This window comes from Oncorhynchus kisutch, linkage group LG13 (genome assembly GCF_002021735.2).
Source record: "Oncorhynchus kisutch isolate 150728-3 linkage group LG13, Okis_V2, whole genome shotgun sequence".
Taxonomy (NCBI): Eukaryota; Metazoa; Chordata; class Actinopteri; order Salmoniformes; family Salmonidae; genus Oncorhynchus; species Oncorhynchus kisutch.
The window spans coordinates 73291239-73313395 of record NC_034186.2 but is presented as its reverse complement, the minus strand read 5'-3'; the positions used below and the strand labels follow the sequence as shown (position 1 = coordinate 73313395).

The following is a 22157-nucleotide window of genomic DNA, read 5'->3' as shown; positions in this document are numbered from 1 at the left end:
TGATGTAGTCCAGTTTTTTTCCTCGCTTAGATAAAAAGAAAACAAGTCAACCTTGACTCAACATTAGTTGATATCTTTATGCTTTGATTTTCAATACATCAACATTTACATACAATATGTGTATTTGTAATGTCAAGAATAAACACAAAAACCAACATGAGTAGAGTCTACACAGACTCTCACCAGTTCATACCAATTATCCCACTAGCTGTGTTCTCACACAGGAAACCAATTATCACCTCATTAATCATGTCATCAGTCAATGCAAATGTTTGAGTCCATGTGTGTCCATGAGAGAAAGACACACACAATGATAAGTACAAAAGCCACATAACTGGCTTACTGTAATATTATGATGTCCTGTACAGCATTATCACCCTTCCCTCCCTCTATCCATTCACCTATCCCTCCATCCTTTATCCCTCCCTCCCTCCATCCTTCCTTTATCCCTCCCTCCATCCTTTATCCCTCCCTCCATCCTTTATCCCTCCCTCCATCCTTTATCCCTCCCTCCCTCCCTCCATCCTTTATCCCTCCCTCCCTCCATCCTTTATCCCTCCCTCCCTCCATCCTTTATCCCTCCCTCCCTCCATCCTTTATCCCTCCCTTCCTCCATCCTTTCTCTCACAATAACAACACAACAGTAAAGTAAAACACTGCATCTCACAAGGAATGGAATAGTCTGTCTGAATTGACAATGTTACGTTAGTTCCAGGGATCAACGTATAGAATACAGACAGACGGACGGACAGACAGACAGACAGTTGTATGTACACACACAGGGCTACTCATCCAGCAGGGCAAAAGTTGTGACCTAAATTAGTCATCACTACCCAGAAACCCCTAGGGACTGTTGATTACATCACTAGGCCTAAATCAGGCCTGTCTATCACCCCATGGGTTTAACCCCTTCCTCACCCTCCATCCCTCTTCAGACCTCACCCATCTTTCCCTCAATCAGCACACTTTTTTTTGCTCTCTTTCCCTCCATTTCTGTGTTAATTGACCAACTAACGGCAGCCTCCTGTTAAAACAATGCAGCCAAGTGACCCAGACAAGTGCCCATCCCTAGCAGTGATCACGTCCACAGCAGCTGCTGCTGTTCATCTCACCACTCTCCCTGTCAGACTGTGGTTGTAGTACCGCAATAGTCCACTAAAGGGCGCCAAACAGCATGGCTGCTGTGTAAACGTACAGTAGATCAGTGTCCACTCAAAGCAGAAGCTGCTCCAAAGCACAGCTCCAGACTCACCGTGGCCTGACCTTAGTAATTAAGAGGAAAAAGCTAAACTGACCTTGGATCAGATATAAGATAACTTGGTCATATACTAATGCATCCTGTAAATCAGTTATTTCAGGTGATAATTCCAGTTGTACTGGAGATTATAAAGGAAAATTAGCTACAACACTACCACAACAACAATGGGAATTACAAACTACTGACACTATATGCATTTCCAATAATATATTATGTACATACATTAATTTATTTATTTATTTATCAAGACTATATTAGTGTGAGTCACCATCATTCCTTTCTGTACCATCTTCCATTTAGAGAGATTTGCCCTCAGTCTTTTCCCTCAGCAATAAATAAATACTCTGTTGCAATAGATAGAGAGACAGAGGGAGAGGGCAAGAAAAGGGGGACAGAGGGGGAGAGAGTGTAGAGTTGGGGCTGAGAGGGAAAGATGTAGAGGGAGAGGATGGTAAGGAGAGGAAGCCAGGAGAGGGGTGAAGAGAGTAGGGGAGGGGTGAGAGAGAGAAAAATAAAGAGAGGGGGGAGAGAGAGAGAGTACACTGAGGTTGAGGTGATAATATACAGTGTTCTGCTGGAATCCTCCTCTAGTCAGGGGTTAAAGGTCAGGTGAAGGTCAAGTGAAAGGGATTGTGGGACGGCCTCAGAACTGCTGCCAGTTGGTGGAACCATCATCGTTGGCGAGAGGAGACATTGACCTGCATTATGGGGAAAAAGAGGAGAGCATTAATGAAAGAAGAGAGAGGGATGAAAGAGAGAAGATTTTCCCCTTACTTTTCTGGGGCAGAGAAGTCTCCCCACATGTCCGAGCCGCCTGCAGGGTTGGGGTTCGGCTGCACCACAGAGTTGGAGTTACTGCTGTCCAGGTCTAACAAACAGCCTGTGAACAGAGACAATGACAGAATTAGGAATTAGAAAAATAATGTAATAGGATCTCTATGGAGACAACACACATCAAACCCTTCCATACACACACTCTACTGCTTTCTCTACATTCATACTCTAACGACAATAGCCTTTTTTCTTGGTTAGCTCATAAAACTAAACTAAAAAACACGCAGGGCCCCATTCAATCCTTAACCTAATTACACAGTGGCATATAAAACATACCCTTTTTCCCTTCAGTCAAATGAATTCACAGCCTGGTTTGGGGAACTGGACAAATAGTCTTCAACAATGGTAGCAAAAAGTGCTATACAGAAAAAGCAGTTACTAGGGTAATCGAACAAGATAAACAAACAGATGAATCAGAAGCAGCAATATAAAAACAGGGTTGCATTCAGGAGAACACAACGCTCTGAACGTTGCACATAGAATTGTCTTGTATGGAGCTGACATCATCCCTAATCTACATGCCAGAGCAGATCTATACTGAACAAAAATATAAACGCAACATGCAGCAATTCCAATGATTTTAATGAGTTACAGATCATATATGGAAATCAGTCAATTGAAATAAATAAATTAGGCCCTAATCTATGGATTTCACATGAGAGGCCAGGGGCACAGCCATAGGTGGGCCTGTGAGGACATAGGCCCACCCACTTGGGAGCCAGGCACAGTCAATCAGAGTTTTCCCCACAAAAGGGCTTAATTACAGACAGAAATACTGCTCAATATCATCAGCTGTCCAGGTGGCTGGCCTAAGACGACCCCACAGGTGAAAAAGCCGGATGTGAAGGTTCTGGGCTGGCGTGGTTATGCGTGGTCTGCGGTTGTGAGGCCGGTTAGACGTACTGCCAAATTCTCTAAAACAATGGGGGACGGCTTATGGTAGAAAAATGAACATTCAATTCTCTGGCAACAGCTCTGGTGGACATTCCTGCAGTCAGCATGCCAATTCCACACTCCCTCAAAACTTGAAACATCTGTGTCATTTTGTGTGACAAAACTTCACATTTTAGAGTGGCCTTTTATTGTCGCCAGCACAAGGTGCAGCTGTGTAATGATCATGCTTATTAATCAGCTTCTTGATATGCCACACCTGTCAGGTGGTACGATTGCAGTATCTTGGCAAAAGAGAAATGCTCACTAACATGGATGTAAACAAATTTGTGAACAAAATTTGAGAAAACTAAGCTTATGGAACATTTCTGAGATATTTTATTTCAGCTTATGAAACATGGGACCAACACTTTACATGTTGTGTTTATTTTTTGTTTATTATATACACTAGAAATATACACAATATGTGAATATCCCTTCAAATTAGTGGATTCGGCTACTTCAGCCACACCCGTTGCTGACAGGTGTATAATATTGAGCACACAGTCATGAAATCTCCATAGACAAACATTGGCAGTAGAATAGCCTTACTGAAGAGCTCAGTGACTTTCAACGCGACACTGTCATAAGATGACACCTTTCCAAAAAGGCAGTTTGTCAAATTTCATCCCTGCTAGAGCTGCCCCAGTCAACTGTAAGTGCTGTTATTGTGAAGTTGAAACGTCTAGGAGGAACAACGGCTCAGACGCGAAGTGGTAGGCCACACAAGCTCACAGAATGTGATCGGCGAGTGCTGAAGAGCGTAGAGCGTAAAAATCATCTGTCCTCTGTTGCAACACTCACTAACAAGTTCCAAACTGCCTCTGGAAGCAACGTCAGCATAGGAAGTGTTCGTCGGGAGCTTCATGAAATAGGTTTCCATGGCCGAGCAGCTGCACACAAGACTAAGATCACCATGCAAAATGCCAAGCGTTGGCTGGAGTAGTGTAAAGCTAGCTGCCATTGGACTCTGGAGCAGTGGAAACGCGTTCTCTAGAGTGACAAATACACTTCACAATCTGGCAGTCCAACAGACGAATGATGCCAGGAGAACGCTACCTGCTCCAATGCATAGTGCCAACTGTCAAGTTTGGTGGAGGAGGAATAAAGGTCTGGGGCTGTTTTTCATGGCTCATGCTAGGCCCCTTCGTTCCAGTGAATGGAAATCCTAACACTACAGCATACAATGACATTCTAGACAATCCTGTGCTTCCAACTTTGTGGCAACAGTTTGCGGAAGGCCATTTCCTGTTTCAGTGCACAAAGAAAGGTCCATACAGAAATGGTTTGTTGAGGTCGGTGTGGAAGAACTTGACTGGCCTGCACAGAGCCCTGACCTCAACCCCATCGAACACCTTTTGGATGAATAGGAACGCCGACCACGAGCCAGGCCTAATCGCCCAACATCAGTGCCTGACCTCACTAATGCTCTTGTGGCTGAATGGAAGTAAGTCCCTGCAGCAATGTTCCAACATCTAGTGGAAAGCCTTCCCAGAAAAGTGGAGGCTGTTATAGCAGCAAAGGGGGGACCAACTCCATATTAATGACCATGATTTTGGAATGAGGTGTACGACAAGCAGGTGTCCACATACTTTTGGTCATGTAGTGTATATCTGTCTGAACAACCAGTAGCATTACACCTCGCTGAACGTGGCCCAAAATGCTGTTCACCTACCTGTGTTACTTCCCCCTGAGAACATGTCACTTCCTGCTGAGAATGTGTTGTTTCCTCCTGAAAATGTGTCACTACCCCCTGAAAACGAGTCACTTCCCGCAGAGAATAAGTCTCCCCCTGAGAATAAACCTTCGTTGTCATTGGAGGAGCTTGACATAGGGGGAGGGGCTATCTTGGCACCACCACCGCCAGGGGGAGGAGGGAGGAGCCCAAAGCCACCAGCGCTCTGGGGGCGGGACTTGTCTCTCTTTCTGCCTTGCTGAGAGAGGAACAGAAAGAGAGAGGGGTGACAGGTGAGAAGGAAGGAGAGAGGAATAGGTGTTTGAGTGAAAGCTTGACAAAGTTTATAAACAGAGCATGGTTTTGCAACATGTGCGTGCAAGCGTGCATGTTCGCGTTTTAGTTGTTAAGCGCTAACCAGATGGTACCATGGTAGGAATATTATGGGTATGAGTTGAGGAAGTTACCCCGATATTGAGAGTGATGGTCTGTCCTTCTTTGAAACCCAGGTCCAGTTTAGGAGTGTTGTCTGGGGTCTGAGACTGCTTACTGATCTCAAGCTCCTGTTTCACCCACCTGAGAGAGAGACAGAGAGACAGAGGTAGGTAGAGAGACAGAGGTAGGTAGAGAGAGAGAGAGAGAGAGAGAGACAGAGGTAGGTAGAGAGAGAGAGAGAGACAGAGAGACAGAGAGACAGAGAGACAGAGGTAGGTAGAGAGACAGAGGTAGGTAGAGAGAGAGAGAGAGAGAGAGAGAGAGAGAGAGAGAGAGAGACAGAGGTAGGTAGAGAGAGAGAGAGAGACAGAGAGACAGAGAGACAGAGAGACAGAGGTAGGTAGAGAGACAGAGGTAGGTAGAGAGAGAGAGAGAGAGAGAGAGAGAGAGAGAGAGAGAGAGACAGAGGTAGGTAGAGAGAGAGAGAGAGAGAGAGAGAGAGAGAGAGAGAGAGATATACAGTAAACAGATAGAGAGAAAGAATGAGTGTGCAAAAGGGACAGAGAGATATAGCTAGATATAACATTTCAAGCATCTTTATTCTTTTGAAAAATGTTATGTGCATAATGTTTGCTGTTAATTTGTGATTGTTTATTTCACTTGCTTTGGTAATATAAACATGTTTTCCATGTTTTCCAGCGCCTTTGAATTGAATTGAGAGTTATATAGTGAAACAGATGACAGGCTATTACTAATTCATGTCAGTTAGAAGTCAACATTCTAGCTCTGATGCACTTGTTTTGCAAATGTTATGAGTTTTTATCTCTGTTGTGACAGCTGTAAGAGCAACACACTTGAAGTGGTCCTGCAGCGCCACGTTGAAGTCAAACGAGTCTCCTCTGTCCCCGAACCCGATGCCTATGAAAGCACTGCGACCTGAGAGACAGAGGCCAGAAAAGAACAACAATGTAAATTACAAATCAAATCACTTGGTACACACACTGATCCTAAAACAGAGACATAGCACAGTGAGAAACAATTGATTCCAGTACTCCAAATGTTGTAGTAGAATACGGTTTCATACTACACACTCAAATGATCCAACACAAACCTTGTTATTACTGTGGTATACTACTACTACTACTACTACTATTATACTAAACAAAAATATAAACGCAACATGCAACAATTTCAACAATTTTACTGAGTTACAGTTCATGTAAGGAAATCAGTCAATTGAAATAAACAAATTATCCCCTGATCTATGGATTTCACATGATTGGGCAGGGGTCCAGCCATGGATGGGCCTGGGAGGGCATAGGCTCACCCACTTGGGAGCCAAGCCCGCCCACTGTGGTGCCAGTTCCAGACAATCAGAATAAGTTTTTCCTCACAAAAGGGCTTTAGTACAGACAGTTTCATCAGCTGTCCGGGTGGCTGGTCTCAGACTATCCCGCAGGTGAAGGGGCCAGATGTGGATGTCCTGGGCTGGACTGGACTGGTTAAACATGGACTGAGGTTGTGAGGGGGGTTTGATGTACTGCCAAATTATCAAAAACAAAGTTGGAGACAGCGTATGGTAGAGAAATAAACATTACATTCTCTGGCAACAGCTCTGATGGACATTCCCGCAGTCAGCATGCCAATTACACACTCCCTCAAAACTTGAGACATCTGTGGCATTGTGTTGTGTGACAAAACTGACAATTTTAGAGTGGCATTTTATTGTCACCAGCACAAGGTGCACATATGTAATGCCGATTCTGTTTAATCAGCTTCTTGATATGCTGCACCTGTCAGGTGGATGGATCATCTTGGCAAAGGAGATATGCTCACTAAAAGGGATGTCAACAAATATGTGCCATTTTTCTTTTGATAAATAAGCTTTTTGGGCGTATGGAGCATTTCTGGGGTCTTTTATTTCAGCTCATGAAACAAACTTTACATGTTGCATTTATATTTTTGTTTAGTATAATAAATACAAATAGAAAATGTGAGAAAGTAGTGTGTGATACTTCTGCCCTTTCTAATTTGGCCAGATGGTGACTAGTGATGACAACCAACAACCCACCACTCTCATCCTGGATCCGAAGCACAAAGTAACGACTGGAGTCACTGACGGTTTCTATGGCGATGCCAGGGTACTCGTCCACTGGTGCCTGTGCAAACAGCTCCCCTGCAGAGATGGAGGGAAATTAGAACTCAGGCATTATAACTAATGGTTCGAGTCAAGAGTCAGAGGGCAAGGTGGAGAAGTTAACATAGTCCTTTCAGATCAACAAGAAGTGCCCAGGGGACAATTTGGAATTGGGCACGATGATCTTCTGACTAGAAGTGCCTTTAGGTAGGCTAGGGGCTAGGGGCTAGGGGCTAGGGGCTAGGGGCTAGGGGCTAGGGTAGGAGTCCCCAATTACATTCAGCAGTGGGACAAATTTTCCTTGAGCGGATGCTCGGAACATAGTTATAAATAATTTGTACACTGGAAATTGACTGCAAGAAACAGATATAGTATTTGACAAAAACAGAATCATTTCAAACCTTGATTACATTGGGATACGATCACATATGCCTCTCTAGTTATGCGTGAGAATACTTGGGAACAGATTTCCTACATTAAAATGACTTTGAGCATTTCCTGGTGATTTTACAGTCTTTTGTGTCTAAGAACAAAAATAATTATTTGTACAAATGTAAAACTTGTGGGGCCAAATCAAATTTAGCCTGGTGGCCGCCTATTGGGTAACCCTGGGCTAGGGGCTAGGGGACAATTTGGCATCTCACCAGAGATCTTGTCCTCCAGTTTGATGAAAGCCACTTTTCCCCGAGCCGTCACTCTCATGCGACCTGTCCAATCAGGGGCGTCCAGCTTCCAATCCGCAGCCCTGAGGGAGAGTCAGACTGCCAATCAGAGATGAGACTGACTGTATAGGTGTGTGTGTGTTAGAAAGAGGGAGACCATGTTGATAGCCAACCACCACACTTTGCTACTGAAATGAGATTGTCTGGGCTGGTGACTGGGCTGGCAGTTCACCAGACCTGGGGTGGAATACCCCCTCATTATTATTACTCACTACATCACACAACAGACTCAGCTTTGTGCGTGGTCATGGTACGTTACTGAGCCAATCAGCTCCCAGGAGACAGATACAGTATGGAGCGCTGTCCAGTCAGCATGGAGATAGACTGGATCATGTTAAAACACCAGCCAATGAACAAATGGGTAAATGCAATATAGTCACACACACTGCCAAACGTAGACTGTACCCTAACAGGACAGAAGTCACTGTCAACAAGAGATCGTTTAACGAACCCTGTTCAGAAAGTAACAGGATAGGCTACAACAGAGAAAATGCCCAGATAATCCTCAGAGGGAGTAAAAATCTCACCTAATCCTCTAGACCTTTAAATACCGTAGTACCCGCAAAAGCCCTTCACTAATCATTCGCCCCAAAGCAGAGTGCAGGCAAAGCGCATTCTGTAAAAAGGGCACACGACACGGTCACGTTTTCGCACTGAAAACAGGATTCAGTGTCATTGTCTGATACCGACAGGTGGACTACAATAATGACAGGTGTATTCTCCCTATCCATCCCACTACGCACAACCTTGACATCTGGTGGTAGATTATTCCTCACCAATAGAAGTCAACCAGTTTGCCTAGTAAACCACCTTAGAAAAAGCTATTGCGCACTGCAAAGGCGACAGAGACGACCATTATAGCCTTTATATGGGCTATGCATTGCCTTGATATGGGGACAAGAGCTTTGCCTATGGGAACGTTTATATATCGCCGCATCAAACAATGGATGCTGGAGTCAGACCAGGGCAAGGTCACCGGTTGATGGTGACGGAACCGGGTCTCTTACCTGACTCCCCGGTTCGATGCCCGCGGCGGGATTCGGTAAACGTTGACGTCAGGTTTCACACACAGGATCGACTCGTATTCGCCCTCGGTCGCCATCTTGACTTTAATTCAATCGGTGTGTGGTGATCGTGCACGTTAACGGGTGCGAGAGCGTAATACACTGTGTATGTGCGCACATGAAGCGTTCACATCCATTTCTAATGTCATTTATCCAGATGAATCAACCATTGTCAGTGATAGATTAGAGATCATTTTAATCAATTAGCCTAAACTTGATTTGTTTGTTTATTGTTGACTATGTGAGAGATAAACAGCTGGTCAAATGTAAATAGAGGACAGGATAATGTCAACACAAAACGACTCAATCACAGTTGGAGGGGATGATTTAATGGATGTGTTCCAAGACAGTAATAATGCTACAAAGGGTAAAAATGTAAATCCCATGGATTTAATAACAGTATATAAACACATTATTGAGTTGTACAGTTGACCTATTTCAGTTATTATTATTTACTTTACAATGATAGATTAAAGTGATCTTTACAGTATAACACTGACAGATAGCACCAGTGGGAGGAGCAGAAATAAATAGCTCCATATCAGCATATATGACAGGGATAGAGGTGAATCACAGTCCAAGTAGCTCGAAAGCATCTCCCCAATCTTCTGCCTCACCAGGCTGAAATAAAAATCAGTAAATAATATTAGCCTACTAACTCAAGGGTACAGTGTGTGTGTGTGTGTGTGTGTGTGTGTGTGTGTGTGTGTGTGTGTGTGTGTGCCCTACCTGGAGGATGTCGTTAAGTTTCCTGGCCAGTTGAACAGAGTTCTGATGCAGTCCGTCCCAGGCCTTAAACACACGCTGTCTGCAAGCCACAAAGGTCTGCCAACAGTAGAAATAGTCTACAGGGAAGAGACAGAATTATAATGAGAGACGTACTCACACACACCCACACACTCACACACACCCTCTCTACCTTCATAGTTCATGACAGTGATCTGCACCCCGGCTCTCTGCAGCATGCGGAGACCCTCTCTCGCACTGCTGTCCTCCGGGTCACAGAAGTAGAGCCTGGAGACGTAGATTCTGAGGCGGAGGTTGGGGGTCTGGCTGAGGAACTGGGCCAGCCTGTAGGAGCAGTCTGAGCAGGGGGACCAGGAACAGAACCAGGTGACTGAGTAACACAGTCCCACACTGTCTGGAGCTCCATAACCCCACAGGCCTGGACACAGGGCGCCTGCTTCCAGGAGGCGCAGGAATAGCAGCTGGGGGGGGGGGGGGGGGGGGGGGGGGGGGGGTAGATAGTGATGGAGATATGTGAGGAAGGTATATGGGTGAGGAATGAGGGAGAGATAGTGATGGAGATAGGTGAGGAAGGTAGATGGGTGAGGAATGAGGGAGAGAGTGATGGATGTAGTTGAGGAAGAGAAAGAGAGAGATGGGAATGTTTGAGGAAGGAATATGTAGACAGAGAGAAAGGAGAGGTAATGCATGGACAGAGAGAGTGTAGAGTAGAATGACGGGAAAGAGAGTGATGAAGACAGGGGAAGGAAAGAAAGAAAATGGAAGAGATAGGAAATTATATGAAGATGGAAAGAAGGAGAGAAACTGGAGCAAATGACAGATGATGAGATTTGTTGCATGTCTTTTACCCCTTTCCTCTGTTTCCTCCTCTCCCTCTCTCTCCTCTCTCTCCTCTCTCTCCTCTCATCTCCTCTCTTCTACCCCCCCCCTCCCTCCCTCCCTCACCTCAACATGACAGCCGGACCGGTTGCGCAGGTGTCCAAAGTCGAAGGAGAGTGAGTTTGGTCCCACCCGCCTCTTGACCACGAAGCACAGGTAGGTTTCGTGTCGCCCCTTGGCCCAGCGCATGTTCTTATAGTGGTAGATAAACTTTTTCTGGGCCAACAGAACACTGAGACACAGAAAGTAGGTTTTCACTCAAATACGTATTAGAGATGCTGGCAAATAAAAATTCATAAGCACACTGAGGCAGGCTTAAGGTGAATGGTTATAGCCACTACTATTGCTTTTCCCTCCTCTGCCCCGCAGTGTCTTCTCTGGTGTGGAAACCCCATATATTCTGGTTATGAGGACTGCACTAACTACTCAACACTTTCCTCTTCTTCTTTAACAAAACCACAGGTTTGGTTAACCATCTGTCAATGAACTGGTGTCTAACAAACTGGCCCTGGTTCTCAGTCTCAGTTTGAATCAGACAGCTTTCAGTGAAACTAGCGAAAGCTATTCAATACATTGTTGTCATCATCACCGAAACTTCTGATTGTGCTGCATAAGAGAAAGATGACAGGAGTGGTTTCATAAAGCATCATCAATAATAAATAGGACAGCAATCACCAATTGGCAGGGATTAGTTTAAAAAATGTACTACACCATTAGTTGATCCTGTCATGTGATATTATATCATATAAATACATTTGCTCAACTCATTAAACAATTAATACAAAAAAAACAGATGTTCATTTTACTCACCTGTCAAATTTGTTGATCATTTCAGAAGCCTAATTTGTCTCACACAGTCAATCAGGCGAGAGCGAGTGGTGTGATGAGTGTGGGGGGAGGAGGGAAGGGAAGGAGGGGACAGGGTAGATATATATATATATATATATATCTATACGCTCAGTCAAACAGCTTGTGTAGAGAGGTGGCTCTGGTTGGATGGAGAGGTTTTTCAAAACAAGAATAGGGGAGGGGTGACAGCAGTAGCAAAACTAGAACAGGGTCGTATAGATACAGTATACTACAGGACATTGTTATTCAGCAAACAACGATGTAGGCCCACAAACTGTCAAACTAGATAAGAAATACTAGTTATACTAGATAGATACAGTCCGTGTGTTGATTATGACTAATACTAAACTGAACAAAAATATAAATGCAGCATGCAACTACTTCAAAGACTTTACTGAGTTACAGTTCATAGAAGGATATCAGTCAATTGAAATACATTCATTAGGCCCTAATCTATGGATATCACATGACTGGGAATACAGATATGCATCTGTTGGTCACAGAAACCTTAAAATAAAGGTAGGGGTGTGGATCAGAAAACCAGTCAGTATCTGGTGTGACCACCATTTACCTCATGCAGCGCGACACATCTCCTTCACATTGAGTTGATCAGGCTGTTGATTCTAGCCTGTGGAATATTGTCCCACTCCTCTTCAATGGTTGTGCAAAGTTGCTGGTTATTGGCGGGAACTGGAGCACGCTGTCGTACACGTCGATCCAGAGCATCCCAAACATACTCAATGGGTGACATGTCTAGTGAGTATGCAGGCCATGAAAGAACTGGGACATTTTCAGCTTCCAGGAATATGTACAGATCCTTGCAACATGGGGCCATGCATTATCATGCTGAAACATGAGGTGATGGCAGCAGATGAATGGCACGACAATGGGGCTCAGGATCTCGTCACGGTATCTTTGTGCATTCAAATTGCCATAAATAAAATACAATTGTTTTTGTTGTCCGTAACTTATGCCTGCCCATACCATAACCCCACTGCCACCATGGGGCACTCTGTTCACAACAATGACATCAGCAAACAGCTCAAACACACAACGCCACACTATCTGCCATCTGCCCGGTACAGGTGAAACCGGGATTCATCCGTGAAGAGCACACTTCTCCAGCGTACCAGGGGCCATCGAAGGTGAGCATTTGCCCACTGAAGTCAGTTACGATCCCGAACTGCAGTCAGGTCAAGACCTTGGTGAGGACAACAAGCACGCAGATGAGCTTCCCTGAGATGGTTTCTGACAATTCTTCGTTTTGCAAACCCACAGTTTCATCAGCTGTCCGGGTGGCTGGTCTCAGACGATCCCACAGATGAGGGTGCCAGATGTGGAGGCAGGACCTGTGGAGGATGGCGTGGGTACACGTGGTCTGCAGTTGTGAGGCTGGTTGGACGTACTGCCAAATTCTCTAAAACAAAGTTGGAGGCAGCTTATGGTAGATAAATGAACATTCAATTATCTGGCAACAGCACTGGTGACATTCCTGTAGTCAGCACACCATTTGCACACTCCCTCAAAACTTGAGACATCTGTGGCATTATGTTGTGTGACAAAACTGAACATTTTAGAGTGGCCTTTTATTGTCACCAGCACAAGGTGCACCTGTGTAATGATCATGTTGTTTAATCAGCTTATTTATTTATATGCCACACAAATTAAATGAAATCAAATTTTATTTGTCACATACACGTGGTTAGCAGATGTTAATGCGAGTGTAGCGAAATGCTTGTGCTTCTAGTTCCGACAATGCAGTAATAACCAACGAGTAATCTAACTAACAATTGCAAAACTACTACCTTATACACACAAGTGTAAAGGGATAAAGAATATGTACATAAAGATATATGAATGAGTGATGGTACAGAACGGTATAGGCAAGATGCAGTAGATGGTATCGAATACAGTATATACATATGAGATGAGTACTGAAGGGTATGTAAACAAAGTGGCATAGTTTAAAGTGGCTAGTGATACATGTATTACATAAAGATGCAGTAGATGATATAGAGTACAGTATATACATATACATATGAGATGAGTAATGTAGGGTATGTAAACATTATATTAAGTGGCATTGTTTAAAGTGGTTAGTGATACATTTTTTCCGTCAATTTCCATCTATTCCCATTATTAAAGTGACTGGAGTTGAGTCAGTGTGTTGGCAGCAGCCACTCAATGTTAGTGATGGCTGTTTAACAGTCTGATGGCCTTGAGATAGAAGCTGTTTTTCAGTCTCTCGGTCCCAGCTTTGATGCACCTGTGCTGACCTCACCTTCTGGATGATAGCGGGGTGAACAGGCAGTGGCTCGGGTGGTTGTTGTCCTTGATGATCTTTATGGCCTTCCTGTGACATCAGGTGGTGTAGGTGTCCTGGAGGGCAGGTAGTTTGCCCCCGGTGATGCATTGTGCAGACCTCACTGCCCTCTGGAGAGCCTTATGGTTGTGGGCGGAGCAGTTGCCGTACCAGGCGGTGATACAGCCCGATAGGATGCTCTCGATTGTGCATCTGTAGAAGTTTGTGAGTGCTTTTGGTGACAAGCAGAATTTCTTCCACCTCCTTCACAACGCTGCGCCTTCTTCACAACGCTGTCTGTGTGGGTGGACCAATTCAGTTCGTCCGTGATGTGTACACCATCTCTACCATCTCTACCATCTCTACCAACTACCATCTCCACATGTCAGGTGGATGGATTATCTTGGCAAATGAGAAATGCTCACTAACAGGCATGTAAACAAATTTGTGAACAAAATTTGAGAGAAATAAGCTTTTTGTGCAAGATTTCTGGGATCTTTTATTTCAGCTCATGAAACATGGGACCAACACTTTACATGTTGCATTTATGTTTGTTCAGTATAGTTATATGAATCCATGAGTTGATTATGACTAATTAGAGAACCTCAGGAACAAATCCATTTCACAATGCAGGAAACACAAAGTAATTATAGTGACCACACATGAGTCCAGGAGTGTTTGACGTGATTTGTAACCTTTTGATTTTCTCACATACGTCAGTAAACTCAGCCAAATGGGTGGACATTTCCAAAGGCGCTTTGCTCGCTCCCCCAGCCAGTCACCCAGCCAGTCACCCAACCCTCCAGCCAGTCACCCAGCCAGTCACCCAACCCTCCACTCTGGTTTTCCCAGATCATAAAAAATGAAAACTTCCAGATACCTTCGCGCCTTGATGCAGACTGGGTTTTACCACCCTTACTCGTTCCACTCCACTCCTCCCTCCTTTCCTTCCCTCCTCCCCCTCGTCACCGTTTCCAGGCCCCAGAGTTGGGGTAGACATGGGCATTCCCCATAACCCAGAGGCCCTGACACCTATACCTCTGATTTGGGTTTTGTGAGTGCATGTGCTTGCACATGTCATATTTGGGTTTTCCCAAAGGGTGTCAATCATAAAAACGTAGGAGCTGTGAGTGACCTCTCACCCCAGGCTTCCCTCTCTGTTCCACCACCGCAGTGTGTGGCTCTCTCCCCTTACCCACAGTGTGTATAACTCAGACCAACCAGCCTTTGAACCATGAGATGTTGTCATCCATCCTCCTCCATAGACGAGGGTGTGTTCACTCTCTCTCCGGCTTTGTTCTGTGCTGTCGTTCTGTCTGTTTTTGCTCCGGCCTGGTCCCGTTCACTGCAGCTGCACGCATCCTGTGCCTCTGTTTCCCATGACTCCCCACTCCCCTCTCCCTCTCATGCACTCTGTGGTTTGGGGAATTCACCGTTTCCCAGGGTGGGTGTATTTGGGGCTCATCTGTACTGTGTGTGTGTGAGTGTGAGTGTGAGTGTGTGTTTGGTTGGCTTGTGGAGCCCATCTGTGTGAGTGTGTCATAATTATGATCTTTACACATCATCTGGAACGGATTTATCCACTGCCATTTACGTACCAACCGCCGGTGGTGCGGTGCCCCAACATCAAGATTTACACTCCTCTGCAATGTTTGTCTGTGTATGTGTTTGTGTGTGCTGTATGTGTGTGAGAGTGATTCTATGTGTTGACAGCAACTAACCTTAGTAACCTTGTTGCACTATGTTTATTAAAGCACCTACAATTCACTGTGCAAGTGAATGTGTCTATGGAATGTTACCATCCATGACCTCCAGTCTGTTTTAAATATGATCCTGAAAACATGTGTGTGTGTGTGTGTGTGTGTGTGTGTGTGTGTGTGTGTGTGTGTGTGTGTGTGTGTGTGTGTGTGTGTGTGTGTGTGTGTGTGTGTGTGTGTGTGTGGTTCTAAGTAAGACATATGGATTATACATCACCATCTTCCATGGTTTGACCACAGTTTACCGAGGTCGCCTTTCGGTCACATATCAACTCACATGCACTGGCCCTACTCTCGTACACAGCCCTACTGTAACAGACAGCGTGTGTGTCAGAGTACAGTAGGTTATGGTAGACATGGCTGTGCATTTAACCCATAGTCAGGGGGGAACCAACCGGCAGCAGGATGTGCGAAGTCATACTTTCCGAAACCCTTCCACCCACCCACCCACCCACAAACACACACACACACACACACACAAACACACACACACACCGTGCAGAACCATATGACCACAGTCACAAACAGGCTTACTTTCCAGTAGCGTGAACTCACATCTGTTTCCTCACAACAATAATGGTTTCAGATGTGTTAGACTATATAAGGCCAGCTAACAGGTGTCTGCAGCAGGGCAGGGCAGCCATGGAGACAGAGAACCATGAATCTCAATAATAAAATGACCTCATGCTCAACAGGAAGAATGAGGAAGACTGTTTCAAGGATAACAATTACTCCCACACTCACCATTACATCTGTCTGCACATTTCCTTCACTAATGTGCATGGCCACTGGTAGGGCTAAATGTGTGAGTGGGAGGGATATTTAATGGGGTTTACTGTAATCCCAGCACTACAAAGAGTTGTGGCATAGTAATGTATTTATTCTGAAGACTGTCTTTTGCACTGCAGGGAAATCACTTTATGTTACACAGAATCCTAGAGGCTTAGAGCTAAGATTTTGTTCTGGTTAAACAGTTGATGCAATCTTTGGTGGTTCTGTTTTCTTAAACTTTGTATTAGGGGAGATACTCCTCCCCCAAGACCACACACACACACCTCTAGTTGTTTAATTTACAACACTCCAACACTGTATGTCTGTAAGAAACAGGTTAATGTAGTTATGATACGGTCTGAGGTTAGCATGGTGAGCGCACGTTTAGCTAACCACGCTCTAATTCTGGTTAGGCCGAGACAGGGCTGAAGAGCAGTGTCACTCATACCCTTCCACCCACACATAAACTGACATTCACCTGCAAACAGCACACTTCACTACTGCTATAATTTACTACGAATGCCATGGTGTGTAATCTGTACCAGGGATAATATAGATGACACTTGTGTCCTGCCATGTGACAGATGTGCAGTGTGAGGAAGGATATTAAGTGTCATTAAAGGGGGGGATGAGGATAGAGAGAGAGATGAACGAAGGAGAGCATGTGTTTGCAGACTCATACAAAGCCACACACAGGCGCAGGTGAGGAGTGAGAGAGAAGAGGGGGGAGAAATAGAGAAAGGCGAACAGAGAAGTTCTGCAGAGTCACATAAACCACATACTTCCTCACACACAGTAAATGTATACTCACTGACACAAGTGTGCACAAAGCCCCGCGTATGCACACATTTATTTGCAAAATCACTTATTAATAAAAACAAGTTTTTACAAATAGAGCCAGCCAGACATATAAACAGATACATTTTACATTGAATAAGAACTCAATGACAATTGTAAAAGCAATACATAAATAAATACATCCTACAAATCAGGAGGAAAAAACATCATTTAAATGAGGTTCTGTTCACTAAATTGTCCATTGTCTTCCAACATTTAAGTTAGACTCTACCCTCATTATTGCCTTGATAAGAGAGGTAGTCCCCATCTTTTCACTGTATCTCTCCTCCTCATCTCTCTATTTCCCTATAGTATCTCTCCTCCTCCTCATCTCTCTATTTCCCTATAGTATCTCTCCTCCTCCTCATCTCTCTATTTCCCTATAGTATCTCTCCTCCTCCTCATCTCTCTATTTCCCTATAGTATCTCTCCTCCTCCTCTCTCTATTTCCCGATAGTATCTCTCCTCCTCCTCTCTCTATTTCCCTATAGTATCTCTCCTCCTCCTCTCTCTATTTCCCTATAGTATCTCTCCTCCTCCTCTCTCTATTTCCCTATAGTATCTCTCCTCCTCCTCCTCTCTCTATTTCCCTATAGTATCTCTCCTCCTCCTCTCTCTATTTCCCTATAGTATCTCTCCTCCTCCTCTCTCTATTTCCCTATAGTATCTCTCCTCCTCCTCCTCTCTCTATTTCCCTATAGTATCTCTCCTCCTCCTCCTCTCTCTATTTCCCTATAGTATCTCTCCTCCTCCTCCTCTATTTCCCCATAGTATCTCTCCACCTCCTCTCTCTATTTCCCTATAGTATCTCTCCTCCTCCTCTCTCTATTTCCCGATAGTATCTCTCCTCCTCCTCTCTCTATTTCCCTATAGTATCTCTCCTCCTCCTCCTCTCTCTATTTCCCTATAGTATCTCTCCTCCTCCTCCTCTCTCTATTTCCCTATAGTATCTCTCCTCCTCCTCCTCTATTTCCCCATAGTATCTCTCCACCTCCTCTCTCTATTTCCCTATAGTATCTCTCCTCCTCCTCTCTCTATTTCCCGATAGTATCTCTCCTCCTCCTCCTCCATTTCCCTATAGTATCTCTCCTCCTCCTCCTCTCTCTATTTCCCTATAGTATCTCTCCTCCTCCTCTCTCTAATTTCCCTATAGTATCTCTCCTCCTCCTCCTCTCTCTATTTCCCTATAGTATCTCTCCTCCTCCTCCTCTCTCTATTTCCCTATAGTATCTCTCCTCCTCCTCTCTCTAATTTCCCTATAGTATCTCTCCTCCTCCTCCTCTCTCTATTTCCCTATAGTATCTCTCCTCCTCCTCCTCCTCCTCTCTCTATTTCCCTATAGTATCTCTCCACCTCCTCTCTCTATTTCCCTATAGTATCTCTCCTCCTCCTCTCTCTATTTCCCGATAGTATCTCTCCTCCTCCTCTCTCTATTTCCCTATAGTATCTCTCCTCCTCCTCTCTCTATTTCCCTATAGTATCTCTCCTCCTCCTCCTCTATTTCCCTATAGTATCTCTCCTCCTCCTCCTCTATTTCCCTATAGTATCTCTCCTCCTCCTCCTCTCTCTATTTCCCTATAGTATCTCTCCTCCTCCTCCTCTATTTCCCTATAGTATCTCTCCTCCTCCTCTCTCTAATTTCCCTATAGTATCTCTCCTCCTCCTCCTCTCTCTATTTCCCTATAGTATCTCTCCTCCTCCTCCTCTCTCTATTTCCCTATAGTATCTCTCCTCCTCATCTCTCTATTTCCCTATAGTATCTCTCCTCCTCCTCTCTCTAATTTCCCTATAGTATCTCTCCTCCTCCTCCTCCTCTCTCTATTTCCCTATAGTATCTCTCCTCCTCCTCTCTCTAATTTCCCTATAGTATCTCTCCTCCTCCTCCTCCTCTCTCTATTTCCCTATAGTATCTCTCCTCCTCCTCCTCTCTCTATTTCCCTATAGTATCTCTCCTCCTCATCTCTCTATTTCCCTTTAGTATCTCTCCTCCTCCTCTCTCTATTTCCCTATAGTATCTCTCCTCCTCCTCTCTCTATTTCCCTATAGTATCTCTCCTCCTCCTCCTCTCTCTATTTCCCTATAGTATCTCTCCTCCTCCTCTCTCTATTTCCCTATAGTATCTCTTCTCCTCCTCTCTCTATTTCCCTTTAGTATCTCTCCTCCTCCTCTCTCTATTTCCCTATAGTATCTCTTCTCCTCCTCTCTCCATTTCCCTTTAGTATATCATCTTTGTCTTATTTTCCACATTCCCTTCGTTGTCTCCTACATCACTTAAGGTCTTTGACAAACACCTTAGTGACATGGAAGCCCAGAAATGTCCTCTCCGGCTGCTCTTCATCCTCTTCTTCTTCCTCCCCATCGTAGCCCACCTCCCCCTGCAGCCTGTAGCCCAGCTTCCTGAAGAAGGCCTCTCCTACTGCAGAGGGGTAGGGGACGTGGGCGTAGACCCTCCTGGCCCCTGTCTGCCTCTCCCTCTGCTCCAGACTCTGGACCAGCAGTCTGCCGAGGCCCTCCCGGCGGTACCAGCAGCCCACCACCACCCTGCAGAACCTCCTCATCCCCAGACGACAGTCACCCTCCCTGGACACACAGCCCACGATCTCCCCCTCACAGTCCGCCACCCACACCTGCCCTGCTGCCTTCTCCCTCTCCACGTCTACGATCTCAGGAGACGACTCTTTGTCCTTGTCCTCTGCATTGGGTTTGGTCCTCCGTCTGGCCTTGCCCTTTAATGACAGATAATAATCAACTTTATTTGTGCAGCAACTCAGCCCAAAGCACAAAAAGACCAAATCACTAACACACTGTAGTAAAACCGAGCAATGCATGTAACATCCACAACATATAGTACCTAAAGTCAAAGAAAAGGAAACCTACTTTAGCCGGTGGGGGTTTCCCACTGATCCTGCTATAGGGGTTGGGAAGGGTCTCGTCCTGCGCCCCTCTGTAACTGCTCCCCACATAGTCCCAGTAGGGCCGGCTGGTGCCCAGCACTCCGGTGGAGCGTGGCATGGTGAACTTGAGGTAGACGATGAGCAGGAAGACAGGGATGATGAGGGCCAGGATGAAGGAGTGAAGGAAGCAGCGGAGGACTGAAGAGACGGTGGCCAGGAGTAGGAGGCAGACAGGACGAGTCAGGATGTGGAGGATCAGACGGTTTTCTGTTCCCTGACAACCCTCCTACAGAGAGAAAGAGAGGGAGGGACAAAGAGAGAGAGAGGGGTGGGGGAGGAGAAAGAGAGAGAGATAGGGGGGACGGAAGGGATGGGGACAGAGAGAGAAAGGTGAGTGAGTGATAACCTGAAAAAGTACTCTTACAAAAAGAATGGTTCTTCAAACGGTTCTCCTATGGAGACAGCCGAAGAACCCTATTAGGTTCCAGAGAGCACCTTTTATTCTAAGAGTGTAGAGACAGAGCATAACTCAGGCTTGAAGTGTGTGTGTGTGTGTGTGTATAACTTTAAGGATAAAACACACACCTTGATGATAGCTTTGACAGTCTCGATGTCATCTTCCCTCATCCTCCTCATTACCACCTGATCTAGCTCCAGCTTTACCATGTCTGGACTTCACACACACAGCAACACACACACACACCCTCACTCACACACACCTCATACAGCAACACACACACCCTCACTCACGCACACCTCATACAGCAACACACACCGCTCTGCAAATATAGAAAATCTCATGGTCACATAACACATTGTTTTGTACAGATACACCATTTGGTTGAATTTTGCATATTTGATTACATACAACTCTACAATGACAATATACAGCGGAGTATTTACATTCTGGTTACCATAGTAGCTAAATGGTATAAAATCGTATTCAAGATGATGGGAATGTGGTGGGTTATATTTGATCCAGGCTATTTGGGGTTTGAGGCCATGACTCACGAGGGAAAGCAATCCATCCCTGTAACACTGTATATGTAGCCTACATAGATACCTGGGCTGGTCTCAATTTGAATTGAAGTCAGCCAATTCAGGAAGTTTAAAATCTTTTGAAATAAATTGCTTCTACTTTTCAGTTTATTGAGAAGTCATTGAAAATAAATGCCCTTTTTTCCATTATTGGATTGTAATTTTTTGTTAAGTTCCTGAATTGACAGACACACATTGAAAACACATGACAGATAGTAAGGGGCAGACCCCTATGATATCCCTCTATAGGTGGCTGCTTTGTGCAACAAAGTAACAGCACAACGTTTGTTACTACAATGTAACAACCGATGCGTCACACTGGCACAGGTTGATACAATGTGTCAGTTGTGAGTGCAGTGGCGTTTCCTCCCAAAATCAGGCTAAAGAACGGGCGATTATTTGAGGGTGTTGGGAAAGGATTTGTCTATTGCATGGCCACACTGCTTCTACAAGGCGTACCAACAACAAACGACCGGCCAAGAGGCTCCTTTAGGACACTGTTGGTCTTCTATGTACAATAAAATGGAGTTCGCAAATCAGAAATGACTATTAAAAAGCAAACCAAAACACACGGTTTTCATATATTTTGAGCCTGTTTTAACCCCGTTGACATGTTTTAAATCCGTATATGGTGAGTGGAGAAGGGTTATTCATGCGCAATGTCTAAATAAACGTCGAATCTTTTCGTTCAACCCAGCCGAACCCACGTAGCCTACCTTGCAAACTTGCAGCGTTGGACCACCGCCAAATGCAGGGAAACGGATTTATTTATTCGCTGTGTATTTATTCCTCAAAACGATTTTTCTTATGTTTGATTGAATGACTCGCAATACTTGCGTGGCCACCATGGCCACCTATTGCAAATGTTGTGTTACGTAGTTTTACGTTAACATTTACTGTCATGAATGCGGTCTCTACGCCATTTGCATAGTGAGTACTGCAGAAAATTGACTAACCTGCTACGTGAATGTGGTCAGTCGCACTTTACGTAGTGGATCTATTTCCCATAATAAACTGGGATTGTCCGT

At 44.9% G+C, this 22157-nt stretch overlaps 3 protein-coding genes across 3 annotated transcripts; all 3 read right to left on the bottom strand.

Annotated features, from left to right (window-relative positions):
* Window positions 1-57: 57 nt before the first annotated feature.
* On the bottom strand, window positions 58-9139 carry LOC109868234 (adaptin ear-binding coat-associated protein 1-like). Its single transcript, XM_020457669.2, has 8 exons — window positions 8999-9139; window positions 7914-8014; window positions 7204-7308; window positions 5987-6068; window positions 5165-5273; window positions 4698-4956; window positions 2033-2138; window positions 58-1956 (listed from the first exon to the last, which is right to left on the bottom strand). Exons 1-8 carry the CDS (start codon window positions 9091-9093, stop codon window positions 1902-1904), a joined length of 912 nt encoding a protein of 303 aa, XP_020313258.1. The 5' UTR covers window positions 9094-9139; the 3' UTR covers window positions 58-1901.
* Window positions 9140-9368: 229 nt separating this feature from the next.
* Window positions 9369-11595, bottom strand: aicda (activation-induced cytidine deaminase). Its single transcript, XM_020458518.2, has 5 exons — window positions 11492-11595; window positions 10748-10913; window positions 9975-10263; window positions 9785-9900; window positions 9369-9676 (listed from the first exon to the last, which is right to left on the bottom strand). Exons 1-5 carry the CDS (start codon window positions 11509-11511, stop codon window positions 9626-9628), a joined length of 642 nt encoding a protein of 213 aa, XP_020314107.2. The 5' UTR covers window positions 11512-11595; the 3' UTR covers window positions 9369-9625.
* A 7719-nt stretch (window positions 11596-19314) lies between these two features.
* On the bottom strand, window positions 19315-22126 carry nat14 (N-acetyltransferase 14 (GCN5-related, putative)). Its single transcript, XM_020457672.2, has 3 exons — window positions 20677-22126; window positions 20075-20377; window positions 19315-19923 (listed from the first exon to the last, which is right to left on the bottom strand). Exons 1-3 carry the CDS (start codon window positions 20755-20757, stop codon window positions 19465-19467), a joined length of 843 nt encoding a protein of 280 aa, XP_020313261.2. The 5' UTR covers window positions 20758-22126; the 3' UTR covers window positions 19315-19464.
* Between the last annotated feature and the right edge of the window lie 31 nt (window positions 22127-22157).

Excerpts from the sequence above, each read along its gene's own strand:
- LOC109868234 (XM_020457669.2), bottom strand. The coding sequence starts at position 9,093 with ATGGCGACCGAGGGCGAATACGAGTCGATCCTGTGTGTGAAACCTGAC. Across the intron at positions 5,274-5,986 it reads GCGCTGCAGGACCACTTCAA|GTGGGTGAAACAGGAGCTTG; the intron begins GTGTGTTGCTCT and ends TCTCTCTCTCAG. Across the intron at positions 2,139-4,697 it reads CTCAGGGGGAAGTAACACAG|GCTGTTTGTTAGACCTGGAC; the intron begins GTAGGTGAACAG and ends CTCTGTTCACAG.
- aicda (XM_020458518.2), bottom strand. The coding sequence starts at position 11,511 with ATGATCAACAAATTTGACAG. Across the intron at positions 10,914-11,491 it reads ATGATCAACAAATTTGACAG|TGTTCTGTTGGCCCAGAAAA; the intron begins GTGAGTAAAATG and ends TCTGTGTCTCAG. Across the intron at positions 9,677-9,784 it reads AACTTAACGACATCCTCCAG|CCTGGTGAGGCAGAAGATTG; the intron begins GTAGGGCACACA and ends TTTTTATTTCAG.
- nat14 (XM_020457672.2), bottom strand. The coding sequence starts at position 20,757 with ATGGTAAAGCTGGAGCTAGATCAGGTGGTAATGAGGAGGATGAGGGAA. Across the intron at positions 20,378-20,676 it reads CTGTCAAAGCTATCATCAAG|GAGGGTTGTCAGGGAACAGA; the intron begins GTGTGTGTTTTA and ends TTCTCTCTGTAG. Across the intron at positions 19,924-20,074 it reads GGAAACCCCCACCGGCTAAA|GGCAAGGCCAGACGGAGGAC; the intron begins GTAGGTTTCCTT and ends CTGTCATTAAAG.